General features: G+C 37.4%; 2 protein-coding genes across 4 annotated transcripts in view; one reads left to right on the forward strand and one right to left on the reverse strand.

Moving 5' to 3' along the window:
- LOC127421885 (neuronal PAS domain-containing protein 1-like) overlaps nt 1-2,756 on the forward strand; it is a 71,271-nt gene extending 68,515 nt beyond the window's left edge. For both annotated transcript variants that reach the window (XM_051665084.1, XM_051665085.1), the window contains exon 12: nt 853-2,756. In XM_051665084.1, coding sequence (XP_051521044.1) covers nt 853-1,835 — 983 coding nt within the window. In that variant the 3' untranslated portion in view covers nt 1,836-2,756. The remainder of the gene's footprint in view (nt 1-852) is intronic.
- Nucleotides 2,757-10,003: 7,247 nt separating this feature from the next.
- On the reverse strand, nt 10,004-18,920 carry LOC127421911 (transmembrane protein 160-like). 2 transcript variants are annotated; one of them, XM_051665130.1, is made up of 5 exons: nt 18,636-18,920; nt 18,318-18,342; nt 17,375-17,467; nt 15,924-16,138; nt 12,539-12,685 (listed from the first exon to the last, which is right to left on the reverse strand). In XM_051665130.1, exons 1-5 carry the CDS (start codon nt 18,852-18,854, stop codon nt 12,620-12,622), a joined length of 618 nt encoding a protein of 205 aa, XP_051521090.1. In that variant the 5' UTR covers nt 18,855-18,920; the 3' UTR covers nt 12,539-12,619. The 2 variants fall into 2 exon arrangements, with proteins under 2 accessions (XP_051521089.1, XP_051521090.1); XM_051665129.1 differs by lacking the exon at nt 15,924-16,138 and having other exon boundaries at nt 10,004-12,685; nt 18,636-18,915.
- Between the last annotated feature and the right edge of the window lie 1,807 nt (nt 18,921-20,727).

The raw sequence follows: 20,727 nt of genomic DNA on the forward strand, positions 1-20,727 counted from the left end.
GCACAGGCTCACCAAAACTGGACAGTTAAGGACTGGAAAAGCCTAGTCTGATGAATCTCGATTTCTGCTGAGGTACACAGGTGCACACACTGCAGCCTCAGCTTTCTGTTCTTGGCTGACAGAAGTGGAACCCGACGTGGTCTTCTGCTGTTGTAGTCCATCCGCCTCAATGTTCGACGTGTTGTGCATTTTGAGATGCTGTTCTGCTCACTACAATTGCACAGAAGGCTTACCTGAGTTACCGTAGCCTTTCTGTCAGCTCAAACCAGTCTGACCATTCTCTGTTGGCCTCTTTCATCAACAAGGTGTTTCCGTCCCAAGAACTGCCGCTCACTGGATGTTTTTGGCTCCACTCTGAGTAAACAATAGAGACTGTTGTGCATGAAATCCCAAGAGATCAGCAGTTACAGAAATACCAAAGCACCAAAAATCATGCCACGGTCGACATCACTGAGATCAAATTTTTTCCCCATTCTGATGGTTGATGTTACTAGTTGATGAAGCTTCTGACCCATATCTGAATGATTTTATGCACTGCACTGCTGCCACACGATTGGTCCAAGTGGGAAATACCCTAAGTAAATGCTTGCAGAGGTGTGTAAAACACTATAAACAATTTTATCTGTTGATAATTGTAAATCTGCTAAATAAATATTTCTTTATATCTCATCTTTCGATCATTGGAAAACAGACCACTATATGATCAGAATCAAGAGATACCAACATCAGACTTTGAATGGAACGCAGCATAAACCTCACACAGAATTATCCACATAAATACACCGACTAACTGGATTTTAGTTAAATTAAGTTTCTCAACAGTACCAAACAGTAGTGATATACTTTTTCCAGGTTCAACAGTCACGCAGCCATTGAAAGGCAGTGCAGTTAGGACTGAGCCAGACCGCAAACGGAAGGAACCCTACTCGCACTCTGCTTCCAGCCAATCAGAGGACACCAGGAAGAGATCCCACCATTCCGATCCTGAAAGTGGTCCTCCAGAGCCGAGAAGGCGGTCGGAGGTGTTCCGGCAGAGAGAGGAAAGCCCATCTACCTCCTTGGACCAAGTCAGTGACAGTGAGGTAGAAGAAGAGGAGGAGAGGGAGAACGAGTGGGACCATACTCCGAGCAACAAACGGGTAAAGAGTGAGAATGGGGCATTGAAACAAGGCAATGGTGCCAATGGAGCAGGTGAGATCCATAATGGCCGAGCTGTGATCCAGCATCTAAAGAGCATAGTAACCAGTTCTAGCTCGAGTATCAAGACGGAACAGGAGGTGATGGGGACAAGTATAGGTTCAGGGTCTGGGAGACGCTGGAGCCAACCTCCGCCCAGCTTGCATGCATCCAGTGGAGGAAACAATGGCAGCAGTCCACCTTCCCAGCCCCCAAATTCCACCCCATCTGAAGCTCAACCCAAGGGTCTGTTCAACCCACCATCCCCAACCATGTCTCCACCCATCTCAGCTTCGCCCCTACCTAGAGATGATCGGTCCATTCACGGAGGGTGTGTTCCGGACTTTGAGCTACTCCAGAGACTGACTGCGAGTGGGGCGGCGGGACGTATGCTCTTTCACCCCTTGGCTCTTGGCCCACAGGGGCCTCAGAGTCTCTATGCTCCCAGTACTATTCGTTATGCCCCACCTGAGATGCCTACAGTGCAAGGACACCGCTCAGACCACACTGCCAAAACTCCAGCTTTCTTCCCCCACCTCCAGAGGATCACTTCTCTGCCTCCCTTCAGTGGCTTTTCCCCCACGGAACCGCCCTTTACTCCAAATCTGCCCTTCTGTATGAATGGACTGAGGGGGGCTGCTGGGACAGATGAGGATTGAGAGAGAGAACATAGAGAGAGAGAGAGAGAGAGAAGATAATGAAAAGAGGAGTCAGTGGAAGAGATAAGGAATAGGGCACAATGCTAAAATATTAAAATTAAAATAAAAAAAAAAAGGGACTAAAAGTTTTTCAAACAGTCTTCCCAGTGTCCTTTCCAGTTTCTTCTGTGTAAATTTGTTAGTGTGTCTTCCTCTCTCTGGACAAAACAGTTAAAGCCATACTGAATATATGAAGGACATCAGGCAATGACATGTTAGTGGTCATCAATAGGGCCAAAGGGTCTGAGCATTTGGATGTATGGAGGAGTTTCATCGTGGGCAGGGGGAGAACTAAGAACATTATCCTGTACAGTAAAAATTTAAAGATACTCAAGCCACCATTTGGGGTTCCTCAGCTTCCACACCAGCAGAACCCTCTGAAGAACCTCTGGGCACCCTTTAAAGGAGCATCAGATATTCTATTTATGTACTCTAGGAACTTAAATACATAGCTCAAGCATCTTGAAGCCCTTCCCTTATGATGGGGTTACTGAAGGGACCATTGACAGACCTTAAGAGTTTTTTTATAGTTCTTGCAGGAACTAAGACTAAGTTTCTTAGGGAACTGAAAGGGTGTCTGGAGGATCTCCAAAAGGCTCCACCTGTGAGGCATCTGAGGAACCACAAATGGTGCCTTGAATATCTTTTATTTTTTTACAGAGTGGGCCCACTAAGGTGGCCTACTCATTGGGCAGCGGTCCTGGGAATATGCAAGTACGGACAAAAGCAGCATGGCAGGCAGTTGCCAAAAAAGACATTCCAATGAAAAGATACACAAGAAAGCACAGTCCACAGAGGGATTGTACTAATAATGCGAGTTTAGAACTTTTGAACACTGTAGAATTTTGATTTTTGTAAAAAAAAAAAAAAAAAAAAAGATAATTGTCTTTAAACAAAAGAATCACTTAAAAAATGAGTTATTCAAAGTTCACAGCCATATATAGCAACACTGCATTTGGAGAATACATATGTTCAAAGGCTCCAAAAACCTATGACCCACAAGTATCATAGACTAACTTTCCTATCAAGTAAATTTGGGTCTGTTGGGGGTGGTGGGTGGGTTGGGTAAGTGTGTCTATTTGTCATGTATCATGTCCAAGCACTTATAGTATATTGTTGCATACATGTGGCACTTCATCCATGACCATGCACTCTAGTTCTCCTACTGTATAAAACCACAAGAATTGAGTTTACAGCAGTTGGGTCAAAAACAAGAGATTCTAGCCATGTGCGAGAACATTGTAAGTAATATAAAGGTGAGATATTAAAAATAAAACCCCACTATGTAAAGCTAAGGCACAGGAGCTCTGTTCCAAAACCTAGTGATCTGACAATCTAGAAAACATTTTGAGAACTCGTAGGTCAGTTCCAAACAGTAGCAACAAAATTATGCTGCCTTCTAAGATTGCTTGTTTTGGTCAAATTCTAAAGCCATGGGCATACTTCGGATGACCGCGTTCTGGATCAGATCGTGCCCGATTGACCGCGTTGCCTTTCAAAGTATACTCTTTTGACTGCGAGTGAATACGAACGCGTTTGATGCATGCACACTGCCACTGCTTTGCGATACACTCCACACAATGGCTGGTGGCTGCGCCGACAAAGCCCACAGACTAGGATTTTGCACATATTGAGAAAATCTGGGCTGCATGCCGACAGTCCGCTCAGACTGTGCTGATGATAAAATTTGCTTAACGCATACTATGCATGGAGCGATCAGTAACGCGGAACACCGAAGTATACTTTGGGCTTAAGGCAGCATTGTATGAATCCTTCACAGAGAAGACAACTCCAGAATGCATTTTGATGAACTCTTGTGAAGAAATTCATCCAAAAAAATTAGTATAAATATATTTCATTCAGTACTGTCATTTTTGTGCTGATTATAGTATTATGTTGTTATCTTAGCAACATGCTACCATCCAAGCAAGGCAGCTCACTCAGGGTTTGGAACGGAGTCAGGGTTTAAGACATGGTCTACTTTTAGATGTGTTTTTATAACATTCTTTTGTTTCAGAAACCTTCAACTAAAATAGACCTATTTTGAGTTAAAGTTGTAAGTGCAAAAATCTTTAAAGACTTATTCTTCAAGAATCAGTGGCTAAAGTTCCAGAATTGGCTTCCTCGGACATAAAAATGTAGGTTTGTACCTGGCATGAAATGGTGGTCACTAAAGGACTGCAGAGCTAAGGGATAGTTCATCCAAATATGAAAATTCTGTCGTCAACACAAAAGTAGTTTAGCAAAATGCTGAGGCTGTTTGTTTCCATTTTCCCCATTGTTTTCAAGCGCAAAAAAGGCCAAATGTGTCTACAAACTCAAAAAAGTAGAGAATTTTCATTTTTGAATTTTGAATTCCTTTAAAGGGTCAAGAAACCCCAAAGCACATTTTTTTAGATGTTAACGGATATGTACAGGTTGCACATCATTAAAAACAATTATAGCCTTCGTTATATTTATTGTTAAGGGGAAAGTGGTTATTTTTTCATTTTACTGAGCCATTGCCTTTTTCTGGTTTAAAATCGAAAGTTGAAGCAATGTCACAGAATATAAGGTAATGTGTAAACTCTGAGTTGTGGTTGGAAGTAGAGTACACTAATATGTCATTATTCATAAGAAGGAATGCTTCCATCCAATCACAGTGCTGCCTCAGCCTGATCTCGCATTACAGTGAGAATTCAAACTCATTCACAGACATAACAGACCATGAAAATTATCAAGTTTTGCTAACTAATGAATTCACAATGAAGATAACAGGATTCAATAAACAGTAATTGCATCAATCATGAGGACAAATAAAAGCTTCGCCATTTTCTGGGTCTTTGGTTGTTTGTTTTTGTGTATGTGCGTTTCTCTGCCCATGCAGTATTATCAGATGTAAGTGGTTTTCAGTAGCACTAAATGATATGAGATGATCTTTATTTGTATTTGTGACTTGAGGATGAATGTGTAAATAATTACGAGAGTCAGTCCTATAACATCAGCACATGGTGTTACCTTAACCTTTGCCATCACTGTGACTCTAACTTCTTTATGATGTTTGTGAATATACAGCGCCATGAGCATTACATGAAAATGATACCCTGTAAAGATTATTATGATAATCCAAATTACAACAATAAACTTTATTCCAGTAATGGAGCACTTTTTTATGTCATTTTTGTCATCAGTCTTGTTTTGAAGCCGTTTTTCACACCAGTTGCATGCTTCAAAACTTTCAAACATTTGAAGTCAGTGTATGTCTTGAATAGCGTAAAGGGGATTGCTTTCCGATTTGAAAAGTGAACATTCAAAAGGATTAACAATCAGCTATTATCTTGTGTAAATTTGGCAACCCACAGCGGTCCATGTTAACAAGTTCAAAAGAGGAGGAAAAGAAAGAAAAGATGAAAGATCATGGATTGGATTGATGTGATAAGCTGCTTCTACAACAGCTCCCTCTGGGAGAACATGTAAGCTACCCAACTCTGTCAACTCTTCCTCTGCACTCACAATAAAGCCTTCTGATTGGCGTTCATCATAATTCGTGTACAGATTCATAACTCTCGGCCCGTGTCTTTGAAGCGGAGTCGGTGAGTAGCCCGCTGTCAGATTAATAGGCCGGAGGGTCAAGACAAAGGCAGACGTTGTGATTGAAACGCAGAGCGTGCTGCTGTAAGCGATGGTGTTGTGTTGTTTCAAGAAACCCCAGGGAGGGGCTCTGACATTGAAGACAGGTTTAAACCTGTTTTACATTCAAGTGGCAGGCCTCAGTTCATTAGTGTGAGGATCATTCCCTCTTGACGAGTAAAGGAATTGCATACCAAATAAGCACAGTTGTTGGGGAGAAAAGGCGAATGGCCGGACCGTGTGCGTGCGCATACAATAACTCGGCTGAGACCCAAAGTTTCTCCTCTAAAATATCCTCCACGCTCATCTTAACTGGCATGTAAACAGGAGTCATTTGACTTTTACAGGCAATTGAGGTGATAGAGCAATACAGAAAAAAATTATATATATATTCACGTTTTCAGTGATCTTGTTACAAATTCATCTTTCGACAATGGCAGTTTAATTTTCAGTTTAAAGCTGAAGTGTGTCATTTGTGCACCACCAAACGGAATTGCAAAAATAATCACCAATCTGTTTTCAAACAGATTCCAGAAAACTCACCGTCTATCATTGGCTGTACAAACAGATAGTCCCGCCCCAAACTCATGCCATTAGTCGAACCAGTGTTGCTGTGTCGGGCTGGATGGGATGCTTAAACAGTGTTACACTAAAAGGTGAAATCAACCTAAAAATGGGCTAAAGTTGGGATACATTAAGAAATTTTAACACTGAAAAAATTACACACATCTGCTATAACATACTAGTTCCTACATACATTTATATGATATAAATGCAGGTCTGTGTGATTATGAACTGTTCATGTAACACAGGTGAGAAGTTTAGGTGGTGGAGATCCATGTTTGGGCACTGTGCCCTTTAGCCATTTGGCAGCCCTTGTAGACGCCCTGAATGTGAAACAGAGATGAGCCCACTCGGAGAGAGACAGACAGACCGCGGGCCTACTGCACTGAGACAAGCCCAGAATCAGTAACTAACAAACTGCACCAAAACACCAGACGATGAGGAGGAGCTTTAAAATAGGCAAGAATAGAGAATGTCTGGCATGGTTTCACTTCCCTTCTTTAGCTTGCAGTGTTGGGGAATATAACTAAAAGTAGCAGCGCTAAATACTTTATTTACTCACCCTCATGCCATCTCAGATGTGTATGACTTACTTTTTTCTGTTGAACACAAATGAAGATTTTTAGAAGAATATCTCAGCTCTGTAGGTCCATATACTGCAAGTGAATGGTGGCAAGAACTTTGAAAATCAAAAAAGCACATAAAGGCAGCATAAAAGTAATCCATACGACTCCAGTGTTTAAATCCTTATCTTCAGAAGCGATATGATAGGTGTAGGTGAGAATCAGATCAATATTAAGTATTTTTTTACTCTAAATCTCCACTTTCACTTTTACGTCTAAAAGCCACATGTGGTAACTGTTTAGTTTCACTTTCTTATCTGTAAGTGAAAGTGGAGATTTGTAGTAAAAAAATACTTAAATATGTATTTAACCACTGGAGTCATATGGATGACTTTTATGTTTCCTTTATGTGATTTTTGGCACTACAAATGTCTGATCACCATTCACTTGCATTGTAAGGACCTGCAGAGCTAAAATATAATTCTAAAAATATTTATTTGTTTTCTGCAAAAGAAAGTAAGTCACACATCTGGGATGTTAATCCTTTTTTACTACACTCTCACTTTCACATCTGAAAGTCATATGTGGCACCGGTTTAGTTTCACTTTCACATCTGAAATTGAAAGTGCAGATTTATAGTAAAAAAGGAAGTGTGGACCAATCATTCAAAGTCCATGCTGGATGGAAACATAGCTACTGACACTTTTGTCAACTTGGTTAAAAAGTACAAAAACTTTTTTTTAATTGTTTGGTAAAATAGTTTGGTGTGGTGGAAATTGTGCCACAACTATGGAACTGTCATAATTTTTGGAAAAAAAATATGGACATAATTTTCACACAATACATGAACACTGAAATGGCTTATGTTTATTTCACTCTGTTTTAATTAGCATAGTTTTAAACATGTTATAATTTGTATAATGGATTTTGATAGTTTAATATTGAAACTCTGGGTGTGGGACAAGGCTAAAACAATCAAATCTGTGCACAAAAGTGAATTAAAAAAAAAAAAAAAAGTGAAAAGTACCAAATGAAAAGCAATGATGGTTGAAAAAAACAACCATAAATCACTTGTAAAACCATCTAACATAAATGGTCACATTCAATTTACTTAAGCAAGTATTTATCAATGATTAGTTCTGAACAAAGAAATTAGTTCTGCATGTGTGTCATGAATTTGGCCCATTGCACTTTATTACATCTTTTTTCTAGTTAAAATATTTAGTTAAATACTGCTATTGGTGTTCATCACTTTGTTAGTTAAGGTGTTTTATATAAAAATAACTGAAAAAAATTCAATGAAACAATGGGGGTAGTACATGAACTGAAAATTAGACTGAATGTCTATGGACGAGCACATCTGTGAGGGCTAAAATGTGTTAGAGCGCCACCTACATTTCAGATCAGTATATTATGATGGAGAAAAAAAAAATTCTAGTGCTTGCTGCCATCTAGTGGAATGAAATAAGACTTTTCAAAGTGAGGCAGAGTGAACAGAACTAGAATTACATGTTTACAAAGTTGGGACAAAAAAAAATATATATATATATATATATTACATATATATTTTTCAGAGAACCCCCAAATAAAAAAAAAAAGACTCCAAAAACTAATAAATAATATTGTATGTTCTTTTTGAAAATAATAATAATAATTAAAAAAGATTATATATCGATCTATCTATATATATATATATATATTATTATTATTATTATTATTTTTTTCAAAAATCACATTTTCAATATTATTTATTAGTATTTGGAGTCTTTTTTTATTTGGGGGTTCTCTGAAAAAATTGACCAATTTATATCCACAGTATGTGTGAATGGTGAGCTTTTAAATTTGAGTGTGAAAAATTGCAGGCAGCAGCCCAAAAATTCACCAGAGTATAAGGGGTTAAATACTGCTATTGCTGTTCATCACTTTGTTAGTTAAGGTGTTTTATTAGTTGTATTTTGTTTAAGTTTAATGATGTCACTCTAATTGAGATCCTTATTGTAGAAAAATTCTGCTAGCACACATATCTTCTAATAGGCGCATATATATTCGAGTTAAAATTGAAAATTAGGAGCAGTTTGTCAGCTGTTAACCTCTAAAGTGCACCAACATGACATTTCCACCTTAAGTCATGCCACCTTTAACATCAGACCCTTCTTTCTCTGAAATGGGGGGTGACAAATGTGCTTGCATAGTTGGTCCTGTTGCCCCATTTATGTACATATTTATAGACTCATTATGTACAGTAAATAGCACAGAAGGTCATGCATAAACAAATAGTCTGTAACCTCATGATAATAAACTCTCGCAATCAACGTCCAATGAATGTCATCGGATTAAAAGAGTGCTGGATTTTATAGAATGGTTCTGCATTACACGTTAACATAGAAATACACATGAAAAAAGTCACACATGTGAATGTATGACAGAGGTGCAAGTGTGAACGTCTCTTCAGCCAATCTGACTTTAGATTCAGAAGTCACATGGCACTGACAATCACTTTCCTCTTCACGTCTTCCCAAAGACCCCTGAAATCAAAAGAAAACCTAACAAAATTCTAAATGTGTTTCAGAAAATTTTCAAAACACGACCAGCAACAATACCTTAATCCATTTATATGCCGACAGGTAAGTGCTATAATTTCTCCGAGGATTCGTACAAGGTCTTTGATTACAACAACAGCAACTGTGACAAGAAATCACCAACAACACAAAATCTTTTGGATGAAAATGATTACAATATGTAATCAAATAAATAAGCAGACCTTTGAAAATGTACAAACAGAAGTGGAACGACTAATGAAAGAACCGATGCGCATGTTTCAGAGTCCCCGCAGGCTCGCACGCATACAGATCAACACAGCTGTCGGTTTACGATGAATCCCACTCTCCAGAGACTCCACCTGCCCTTGATATCTGACACAACTTGCACTCATGCTTTGTTTTTTAACTTTGTACTATTTAACCAACTTTTTGTTACTGCAATTGCACAGTTGTAATTCATTAACCCCTAACAGTTAACAAAATAGCACAAAATGATGCATTTGTATCTGTCGTTGGAAGGATCTTAAAGGAATGTTCCAGGTTCACAACAATTTAATTTAATATTTTTTACATCAAAAAATAACTGACATCCCCCATTTATAAAAAAAAAGAAGAAAAAAAAATCATGGTTACGGTAAGGCACTTACAATGGAAGTGAATGGGGTTTAAAAAATGCCCTTTTAATATCTTTTTTTGTTGGCTTTTACGTTTAACAGCAGGATGAGTACAAATTATAATCCATGGTAATCCACAATATGTCACAGATCTTAATCCGTTTTGAACAAGGAACATTCCACCACTAACAGGTTTTCAACAATAGCAGATAGGACAAATGATTATTCAATAATGCAACTGACAACAATTTAATTAGGAAAAGGTCATTTTACAAGATTGAACTATTCCTACTTGTATTCTAACAATTTTTGTATTGGTTTAAAAAGGAAAACTAGCCAGCATGGATAAGTCATACATTTCACAGAACTGATTAAACGTAAACATGCACAGGAGTACAAACACTCCAGACAGATGCTCCCATACAGTGAATCAGTGTATCTCAAAAAAAAGGTTCACTAATATCTGGACTTTGGATTCATTCATGAAAAATGAGCAAAGATTGTTATGGATTGGTACCTCTGTTGAGAGAAAACTATAAGTTAGGACATTAAGATGTCTAGAAGTCTATTCGAAGCAAAGTTCAATGGAGAATGCCATCTCTTCCAATTAAATATGGAAGGCATGATTGTACAGAGTTCGACTGCGTCCACTAGCGCAGAAAATCAGAACTGAATTGTGACAGACATGAGGTAATTATAAAAAATATTTTTTTTAAACTCAACCTGATCAGGGTGTAAAGGGATGAAAAATAGTTCGCTTGGAACCATTATACAGAAATGCTGGTTGAATAAACAAGTTCTATGTGAGAAACGTGTGCAAGGCCACGTCCTCACTAATCCACACGTCCACAAAAACTCTCAAGTGTCCTAACGTCATTGTTTTACAAAGTATGCTGTACTAGAGAGCTTTTTCGAAAACCTTCATTTTCTGGGTGAGAGACATAAATGTAGCAAAATCAATGCCTTTTCAAACTAAAGTGTATTAGTGTGGACGACGTGGCCTAAGATTATAAAAGTGATTATGTCAGAACTGTTAGTTGTGGAGCATTTCACTAAATAAAATCTGTGAACTTACTCAGTAGTTTTGTCTTGTTTTCCAATAAAAATATGTACATTTTTTTAAAACAAGATAAATGTATTTTGTTTTCAGAAAATTCAGTTAGTTTTTTGTACCCCACTGGCAAAGTGTTTTGAACTTTAGTGAGGTTTAGTCTTAAAGGGATAGATCACCAAAAAAAATGAACACAAACAAAGATTTTTGAAGAATATCTCATCTCTGTAGGTCCATACAATGCAAGTGAATGGGGACCAGAATTTGAAGGACCGGAAAGCATATAAAGACAGCGTAAAAGTAATCCATTCCATCTGAGTGGTTAAATCCATATCTTCAGAACCAATATATTAGGTGTGGGTGAAAAACAGATCAATATTTAACTATGTAAAATTGAATTCTCCTCCCTGCGCAGTAGGTGGCAATATGCATGAAAAATGCCAATCGCCAAAAACAAAAGAATAATGTGGAAGTTTCTCACCCACACCTATCATATCACTTCTGAAGACATAGATTTAACCACTGGAGTCATATGTGTAACTTTTGTGCTGCATTTATGTGCTTTTTGGACCTTCAAAGTTCTGGTCACCATTCACTTGCATTGTATGGGCCTACAGAGCTGAGACATTTTTCTAAAAATCTTTGTGTTCTGCAGAAGTAAGTCACACATCTGGGATGGCACGAGGGTGAGTAAATGATGAGAGAGTTTAAATTTTTGAGTGAACTATCCCTTTAAAATAAAAAAAATAAATAAAAACTAAAGTCTGCCAGTGGGGTTAGAAAAAAGAATTACTGAATTCAAGATAAATTCTCTTTTATTCTAAACAAGTCTTATTACCTTTTCTTTGCTATAATTTTAAGTCTTGTTAAATTTTAAGTAAAAGTAGGCTAAAAGAAAGCAAATGTATCTTGTTTAAAGAATGTTAAGATATTTTTACTGAAAAATAAGACAAAAACACTGATAAAGGAATTTTTTTTGTGTGTGCAATTTTACATTTACACTCTTTTGTTTTCATGTTCCTGCATTCATATCCTACAAAAAAAAAGTAATGTTACAAAGGACAAATGTGCACTTATGGCTCTGACCCTTTTGTGGCCAGAGAGACAGCCCATATTTAAGAGTATAACAAACACCAATACTCACTCGACCGAATAAATCAAGCATTAGAGTACTGCGAAACAATGTTGGTAGAAGCCGCCACTCTACACTGACCTGAAGGCAGTTTTTGCTTTTCTATTAAAGGAACGGTTCACATTTACACATTTACCCTAATACTGTTTCAAATCTGTGTGACTAACTTTCTTCTGTGGAACACTCAAGGCTTTCACTGTATGATAAAAAAGATGCTATGAAAGTGAATGGTGACTGAGGCTACTATCTAACATTTCCTTTTGTATTCTACTGATGAAAGAAAGTCATACAGGTTTTGAAACAACATAAGTGCATGATGGCAGAATTTTCATTTATGGGTGAACTGTTCCTTTAAAGCAGTTTAAACAGCTTATGAATAAAGAGGTCTGGTCCTTGGTCAGAGTACAAAGGTTATTTCAACTTAGATTCTCCTCTTCTCTCACTTCTCTTGGCCTTTATTTTCAGCACCACGTCTCTCGCGTCGCGCCCTGCAGTCGGCACACTCCCCAGCGTCATCTCCTCCACGCTCGTCTTCATCGTCGTGAATAATCTCCACCTCCAGGCGGCCGATGTAGAGTGATACCGCACACAGCCAGAAGAGGGCAGCGCTGGACACCACAGCCGTGTGAAGCAGCACAGCGGGCAGCGAGAGCAGCATGATCCTCCGTAGGGTCAGAAGACTGCCAATGTATGACGCGCCACCGAACGACACGCACACTCCTCCCAGGATGAAGAACGCTAGGAGAGGAGAGGAAGTGATCACTCAGGACTGTTGAGTTTGTTTTTCAAATGGAGGCTTTTAAAACACTGATCACACATGAAAGAAAGAGCTGAGAGGGAACTTTGGAGCTAATATAGGGACTAAATGTTTTTTGAAAAATAAAAGAAAAAGAAAAAATAGTGCTGTTGAAGTTAACGCGTTACCGCAAAATTAGATAACGCCACTACTTTAACGGCATTAACACGTAATATGACCCTTTGAATAAACTGTAGTTCATGAGAAGCAGGTGAATTTGAGCAAACGCCGCTAATGTCACATGCATTGACCGTCGGGAAAACAGATGGTGGGGGACATTATGCTGAGACCTGCGGCAAGAATTTTATCAGTGTAGCACAGCAGTAGAACATGCCCGCAAAGCACAGATAGAGCTCCTAACATTGTAACATCGTTGTAGCGGCAAGACAGCAGCCATTTGAGCACCTGCCTTACACTGTGAGGCGCGTTACGAAAGTTGCGAGGCGCGATGCGAGCGCAAAATGAAAGTGTGAGCGCGAGGCGATTGTGTGGTCCTTGAATAACGTTTAATGTGCCAGTAAAGGCAGCCGGTGGAGTTTCTGGTGCCTCCCTAGGGAGTTGGTGACTTACGTAGACTAGGTAATATGCGTATAGGGAGCGGCGGTTCTGATTACCAGATAACGGAAACCCTGCTGCTGTCTCCAAGGTTCTGTCACAGTGTCTCTGTTTGATAGTGCACTAGCAATTGCAGAAGTTGGAGACATTGCTGGAACCCTGCAGGTAATCTACGCTGTCATTAACCCATTTAATCCTACTGGTTACAATTGTGACCGGGGTCTAAAAGGAGTTTTTGATGTATTTTGCACAGAGTTGTCAATTGTAAATGACAGTGCAGACTTTTTTGCATGTCTGTCAAAACTCCATAAAAAGAAGCAAATAAATCCTGTCATAATACACTTACAACTACCATATTTTGTACATAATTTGAACTGAGTTCAGCTCTGTTAGTGGGGTAGGTTTTGTGTGGATGACTGAAAAATACATCTGGATGAAGCATATTTTGTCCACTCATGTTTATAAAGATATTGCGATTAATCGCGCTTAATTTTTATTTTTTTTTTTTTTTATGTGCGATTAATCGCGATTAATTACAAAAAAAATGTGTGTGATTAATCGCGATTAAATATTTCAATCATTTGACAGCCCTAAAAAAAGTAATTTTAATCTCTTTTCAACTAGGCTGCTTACAAGTCCTCAGTTTCAAGTCTTATTTTCTTTTTTCAACAAATATTCTATTTAAAGTTTCAAATTTTTTTTTTTTTTTTACCCAAGTCTCAGGTTTTAAAAATTAAAGTTTTATTTTCAGTAAGCAAATATTTTTCCTGTAACATTGTTTTTCAGATAACAATTTTAATACTTTCACTTTTTTTTTCCTCTAGAAAAATGTTGCCCCTATGTTGATGTGAATAGTAATTAGCCAGATAACTTCACCCATCTATGATGAAACATGGCCGCAGGGTGGCAAACAAGAATAGATGGTACAATTTATACTGTAAAAAATTATTTTACCTTTTAGTTATCATAACTTAAAATCTAGAGTTAAAATAACAGCCCTGGATTGATCTTGAGATACCTCAATTATCCAAGATTTTGTTGGATAAACTTGTGATAAATTATTGAACTAAGTAAAACTATTCAGCTGAAATAAAAAATATAAGTCAAGAGAACTACGCACATCACACTCACGTAATCGGATTCCCAACATGCACTGCGGCATGAATAAACTATGCAAATTGCAGTTTAACTGTCTTTTTTTTTTATTATTGTTCAGTGCTTTTATATATGCTGTAGTTTGTTGTCATTTTCAGTTATTTGTCATGTAGCAATAATTCAAAGCTCATATTTTCATCAAAAAACTCGGATCTAAATACAAGAAAAGGGATCCGAAGTTTGTCTCTGATCAACAACTGGCCATTTACCATCAAATGGCAGTTTATTATACCTCTGACAATGGGTATCAATATTATTAACTTATAATATAAGTAACTGAACTTGATTGAAATAAGTATGTCAAGTTTAATCAAAAAAGACTTTAAGCTCATATAAGAATTTATATTGATTTAAGTCATCTCTATGTTCCGTTTAAACAACTTTCGCTCATAAGTTGACACAACTTAAAATTTTAAGGCACACGAGCACTTACTTTTTCAAGTTGATACAACAAGATTTTTTTTTGTGTACAAACAACATATCAGCCAATTAAATTATTTGACATAGGCTAATCATTTGATATGTAGTTTGCGAGTTAATCCGAACCTTTACCCTCTTGCTAGTTTTCTAACTTCGTAATATTACAAAGGTGGGTGACATCATCTAGCTAATTACTATTCAGATGCCACGCCCAGTTTTCATATCCACACCCCCATTTCAAAATAGCAAAAAAGTAAAATTATTTTTTTTATTTTTTTATTTATATTTAAAATTGTAACCTGAAAAATTATGTTTGCTTACTGAAAATAACTTGACATTTGAAACCTGAGACTTGGTGCTAAAAAGAAAAATTAAAAAAGATTTGATGCAGTAAAAAAAAAGAAAGGAAACTTAAAGGGGTCATGACATATTCTTTTGTTATATACATATATAATTCTATTATCTTCCCTGAGGTCCACTGATCATTTTAGTAGAGTTTTTTTTTTTTTTTTTTTTGCACCAAAACAGTCCTTATTAGGGATGGGCATTTTAGTCATTTTGTCTACTCGAGTACTCGTCGAGTACTTGAGGGGCAATGACATGTTCATAACTTTATATTTATAATAGCAACATGTCTGACAAACGTCTATAGCTGCTGCATTGTGTCTTGTTGTTCCAGTGTATTGTCTATTCATTATTATAGGCTGTTATAAAATAATCTGTTACAAAATGTACAAAAGATTGCATAATCAAAACATAACGCATCATATTTTGTCTTTATGTGAAGATTCTCTGCCAAACGCAATAAAAGAATGTGCACAATGCGCGTCTGTCTGTTCATCCTTCAGGTTACCGTAGTAATTTTAGTAAGCGCACACCAGATTTTTTAGAGACTGTCTGAATCGTCTATTTTCAAAATCGCATTTGGCATATGAGGAGACGCCATAACCATCGCATTTTTAATATGAGTGTTAAGTTGAAGTTCAGTTTTGAAGATGCTGCGTTCTGTTCCATTCAGCTGCGCTCTGTCAAAGTGTTTGAAACACTCACCTGCTGTATATGCGCTGCTTCAGCCCGTTGAGTCCACTGCCATACTGCCTGGTGTGTGTGTGTGTGTGTGTGTGTGTGTGTGTGTGTGTGTGTGTGTGCGTGCGTGCGTCCAAGTTTTCGCTCTTGTGGGGAAAGCCTTGATGCTCCGTATTGTGTTTGCTGTGATTCATGAAGTGTTCCATTCAACTCGGAGAGTCGGAATTTCCACCTTTCAACTGGGGAAAGTGCAACGGAATGACACATTATATCGGACATCTAACTTGGAAACTCGTGCGGAAATCTTCATTCATTTTGTCGAGAGGCAGGTGTGTGATACATCACGCAAACATGACGCCACCCAGGGAAGGGAGGTTTACAGTCAGTGACAAACATTCACTTTTATTAAATAATATCCATTAACAAGTCAAAGTTCTTACATTAAATGATAATAAAACGTGTTTAGCAAATGTTTTGCAGAGGCAGGTGTTCAAAACATGGTTAATTACACTTTTCATTATCATAACAATAGCATTGCAGCGTCGTATATCAGTTTGGTTGCTATGAGACGTCTCTGATAATCAGTGTACCCCTCAAAATCACAACGTAATCAGTCTCAAAATTAAAAATAAGCTCCCTCTTTGAGATGTTTGTGTTTAGTTGTCAGGTAATTGTCACTGAATTTCGAATTAAGTGAAAAGTCATATCATGCATGATCACTATCGATCATCGTTTTCATGATTGATCATTGCTGCCACGTCCGAGTACCCGAGTACACAACTACTCGTGCCCATCCCTAGTCCTTATTTAGAAATATATGATAATTTCTATCCTGTCTCTGGCTCTCTGTCTGTAACGCTTGGTTTTGGCCTTAGCACCTCCTTTTACTTCAATGAAAACGATCATTGGCTAACAACGTGCAGCCCCTTGAATACAGCCATATTTGAAACTCAGTCGGAAGAGAATGAACAAGCTCCACAACATTATAAAACTAAATTTCAGGGTTTACACATAACGGACATTCAGCACATTGCATCAGAATATATTAAACTGCTCACTTACTATAAGCACAGCAGCGCCATAAACTATCAAATAGTCATGACATATGAAATATTCAGAGCAGTTCTCGCAGTAGAGAACGAGGCGTTTTTGCACCTTGGATTTAATAAATGCTTTTATTGGGGATTAAATTTTGAGTTCTGAAATTTACAACATGTTTTAATACGTAGTAGAATGACCTCTTATATGTCAAAATATCAAGGAAAATTTGATTCCTCATGACATGACCCCTGTAAATCATGAGACTTGTAACTGAAAAGAGAGCACTTTCATTCACATCTCTTTTTTTTTTTTTTACAGATTCAAATGACTTTTCAGTTCAAACTTCTTTAGATAATGCAAGAAAATAAGGAGAGCAAAAAGAATTGCCAGAAGAAAAACATAGGGGGAAAGAGTAGAAAGAAAGAAATAAGTACCATATCCCGCCTCTCTGCCCACATCACTCTGTACAAAGGCAATAACTCCAATGCCTGTCGCCAGCAAACCATTCCGGAACCAGGACAAAAATCCTGCAATAAAAACAAACCATATTTGCTTAGATTCATTGCATAGACAAGATGAAGCATGAAAGGAATGATCTGGGTTCAATACAAATTCAGGCAGTGAGTAAAAACAAACAAAATCGCGTTTACAGTAATACACTTACAATGGAAGTCTATGGGGAAAGGCGTTCCGGATGGTTAAAAGCAGAAATGTGCAGCTCTTATTTTTGTTGAAGCGCTTATATTAATTCTCTGTACCAAAAAAAAAAGATATTTGAGTTACAAAATTGTCTGAATCTTCATTTTAGTGATTGGACTACAAAGAATGAAAACGAAATTTTTTTTTTTTTTTTTTTGTAGAACGTAACCGAAAACCGGAACAAAGTGATTTTCAATTGTTCCGGAGTGAAAACTTTATTTTTAAATGCTGGTTATAACTGGTTAATTTTGTTCCGATATTTTTTTTTCATGAAACTAAAGGTCAAAGGGTTTATCTCAGTACATTATTTAACTACACCACTTCATGTTGCCCAAAATATATGAAATATGTGCTTTGATCCTTAAGGAAACTGCTGAATCACACATTTCTTTGTTTAATTGCCCATTGTGGATGCCACATTCTCTAAATGAAGAACTTTTTAACAGCTATCTTCACTGAATAATTGTTAGATATGATGCATTAATACAGATTTGATGCTGCCGGGTTTTGACTCAGAAGCAGATCTGTAATAAAAATTATTCTTAACTTTTAATTAACTGCTTATTATGATTTCTATGCTGACAAATCCACCACACCAGGAAAAAATGGCTTATTTTGGGCTTGTTAGATCACTGATCTAATTTGTGATTCATTAATCCATATTGTTTATCATCTCACCTGTTTCATGAGACTTCCGCAGCATCTAGAAAGATCACAAAATATAATCAGAAGGTTTTAAGACAGACGTAGATGTTGTTTGGACATGGCGCCACGGTAATGACCTAAATAACATGGTATAAAAATATGTTTATAATTCAACAGCATGGTATAAAATCAAACTACCATGGTGTTACCATCTGATACCATTTCTGTACCATGTACCACCACAGAGCAAATATAAGGGAAATATACATAGTACATACATATCCATTTGTTAAGACACATTTTAAAAATAAGTTTCTTTTCATTCTCTCTAAAGAGTATGTATTTGTTTACCAGCGCGTCGGCTTTATCTAGTTCAGTGAGGAAGTGTTGCTCCGGTACTCGTGTCCGGCTCAGCGAGTTTTTCTCCGCCGCACGCCGCACACTCCCCCGGTGAACCGACCGCGCTGGAGCCGACACATACTGCAGAACCGGCCGCCGCACAACAACCTGAGCGAACGGAGAAACGAGTCGAGACAACCGCCTACCCGTTAACCAAATGATAGAAGCCATTTCTATTAACACGACATGTAAACGGCCTCTGAACTCTCACACTGCAGACGAGTGTGTATAAAGACTGTGCTGTGTGTTCACATGACTGAATGTGAACTCAAGTGGCGCCATCTATGATGTCGTCCTCGTGTGTCTTCAGTTCAATTTTAAATGGTCTGACAGTTTTGTTACATTTAAAAAAATGTCTTTGTCACATACTGCTACATTTTCAACAAGAAATATAAGCCTATGTCATTTTAAATATGTATCTTTGCAAATTCTTGGGAGTGATTCGGTTCCCAGTGTGTCCACCAGATGGCGCCAAAACGCAATAAAGCTGATGTAGGTTTGTTGACGTCAGGTTGTGAAAAATATCAGTTAGGCAGCTACTTTCTATGGAAACAAGCGGAATTAAAGTACAGCTCTTATCTTCTTGAATGGGGGAAAGAACAAAATCTTAAAAACGGTTGGTCAAGATTACGATGAAAGGACACATTTCAAATCAGCAGTGAAATCTGACAAACATACATTTATAAATTGCGCTTCTTAAGCTCAGATCACGCTAAAACGTAATTTTTCAGGCTGGTCTAGCTAATGCGCATGCGTGTTCTAGAGTTGATTGACAGGCGATGTCTGTAATCTGTAAACGTGCTGTAAAAGGTGATTGGCTCTTTTCCCTGTAAGGCGGGACTTTCTTTTCAACATCGGCCATATTAGGCTTTAAATTTCTCTCGTTCATTTTAATACAAGTGTTCCATCTGGGGATAGCCTAAATAGTCTCTGAAAATATGTATTATACTCAGGGTTGGGAGGGTTACTTTTGAAATGTATTCCACTACAGATTACAGAATACGTGCTGTAAAATGTAATTTGATTACTCAAGGATCGCATCATTTATATGTATAAATGTTTTTCATCTGAAAGGACTAAATATTAAATTAAACAAAATGCAAAGTAATCTCTTCAGTAATCAAAATACTTTTTGAATGTAACTGTATTATAATTACCAATGATTTAAACTGTATCTGTAGTGGAATACAGTTACTTATATTTTGTATTTTAAATACGTAATCCCGTTACATGTATTCCGTTACTCCCCAACCCTGATCATACTAACCATAAATTCCACCAAAATACCAGTTGTTGTTACTAAAATTAAAATAAAATGGTAACACTTTACAACGAGGCAGTACCATAGCAAGAAATTCTGGGCCCCCTGACAATATATTGCTCTGGGGCACATACCTATTAAAAAAATACAGTTTTGTATTTGTTGTGGGCCCTTCTGGACCTTTGGGCCCATAGAATCATTACCACCTTTCACCCCACTAGCTACGGCCCTGCAACAAGGTTCCATTTGTTAACATAAGTTAACAACATTAGTTAACATTAACTAACAATGATCAATACTTTTACATACCGTTCATACCGTTCATGTGTTACACTTGCTGTAGTTTACTTCAGTGTTGTTTCTACATCAGCTAGCAATGTCAAATGTAAATCAAATCAATCACTGAAACATGAGCACCACCTTGAGTAAGAAATAGCATGTATAATATGTACTGTATGTGTACACGACACGTATATATGGAATACTGATAATTCATTGTCACACAGAAACTCAACATGATGTAGTAGTCATTTGTATAAATATAGTAGCCTACTCATTTTGTATTGTAATAAACAAAAAATATATACATTTGTGCTCAAAAGTTTGCATACCCTTGGAGAATTGATCATATATTTACCATTTTTAAAGAAAACATGAGTGAGCAGGCAAAACAAATTTTTTTTATTTCTAATGGGATTCATATTTAACTGTAGGTTATAACAGAATGGCACAATCATAAAACAAAACATGGCAACAATGAAAAAAATGAAATGACCCCTGTTC

This window comes from Myxocyprinus asiaticus, chromosome 31, assembly GCF_019703515.2.
Source record: "Myxocyprinus asiaticus isolate MX2 ecotype Aquarium Trade chromosome 31, UBuf_Myxa_2, whole genome shotgun sequence".
NCBI classification, from domain to species: domain Eukaryota; kingdom Metazoa; phylum Chordata; class Actinopteri; order Cypriniformes; family Catostomidae; genus Myxocyprinus; species Myxocyprinus asiaticus.

Bases quoted from the DNA above. Each gene is read 5' to 3' on its own strand.
- LOC127421911 (XM_051665129.1), bottom strand. From the start codon at position 18,854: ATGGCTTCTATCATTTGGTTAACGGGTAGGCGGTTGTCTCGACTCGTT. The intron at 18,343-18,635 runs GTAAACAAATAC...TGATCTTTCTAG, and splicing joins TAGATAAAGCCGACGCGCTG to ATGCTGCGGAAGTCTCATGA. The intron at 17,468-18,317 runs GTGAGATGATAA...TTTTTATTGCAG, and splicing joins GCGGAAGTCTCATGAAACAG to GATTTTTGTCCTGGTTCCGG.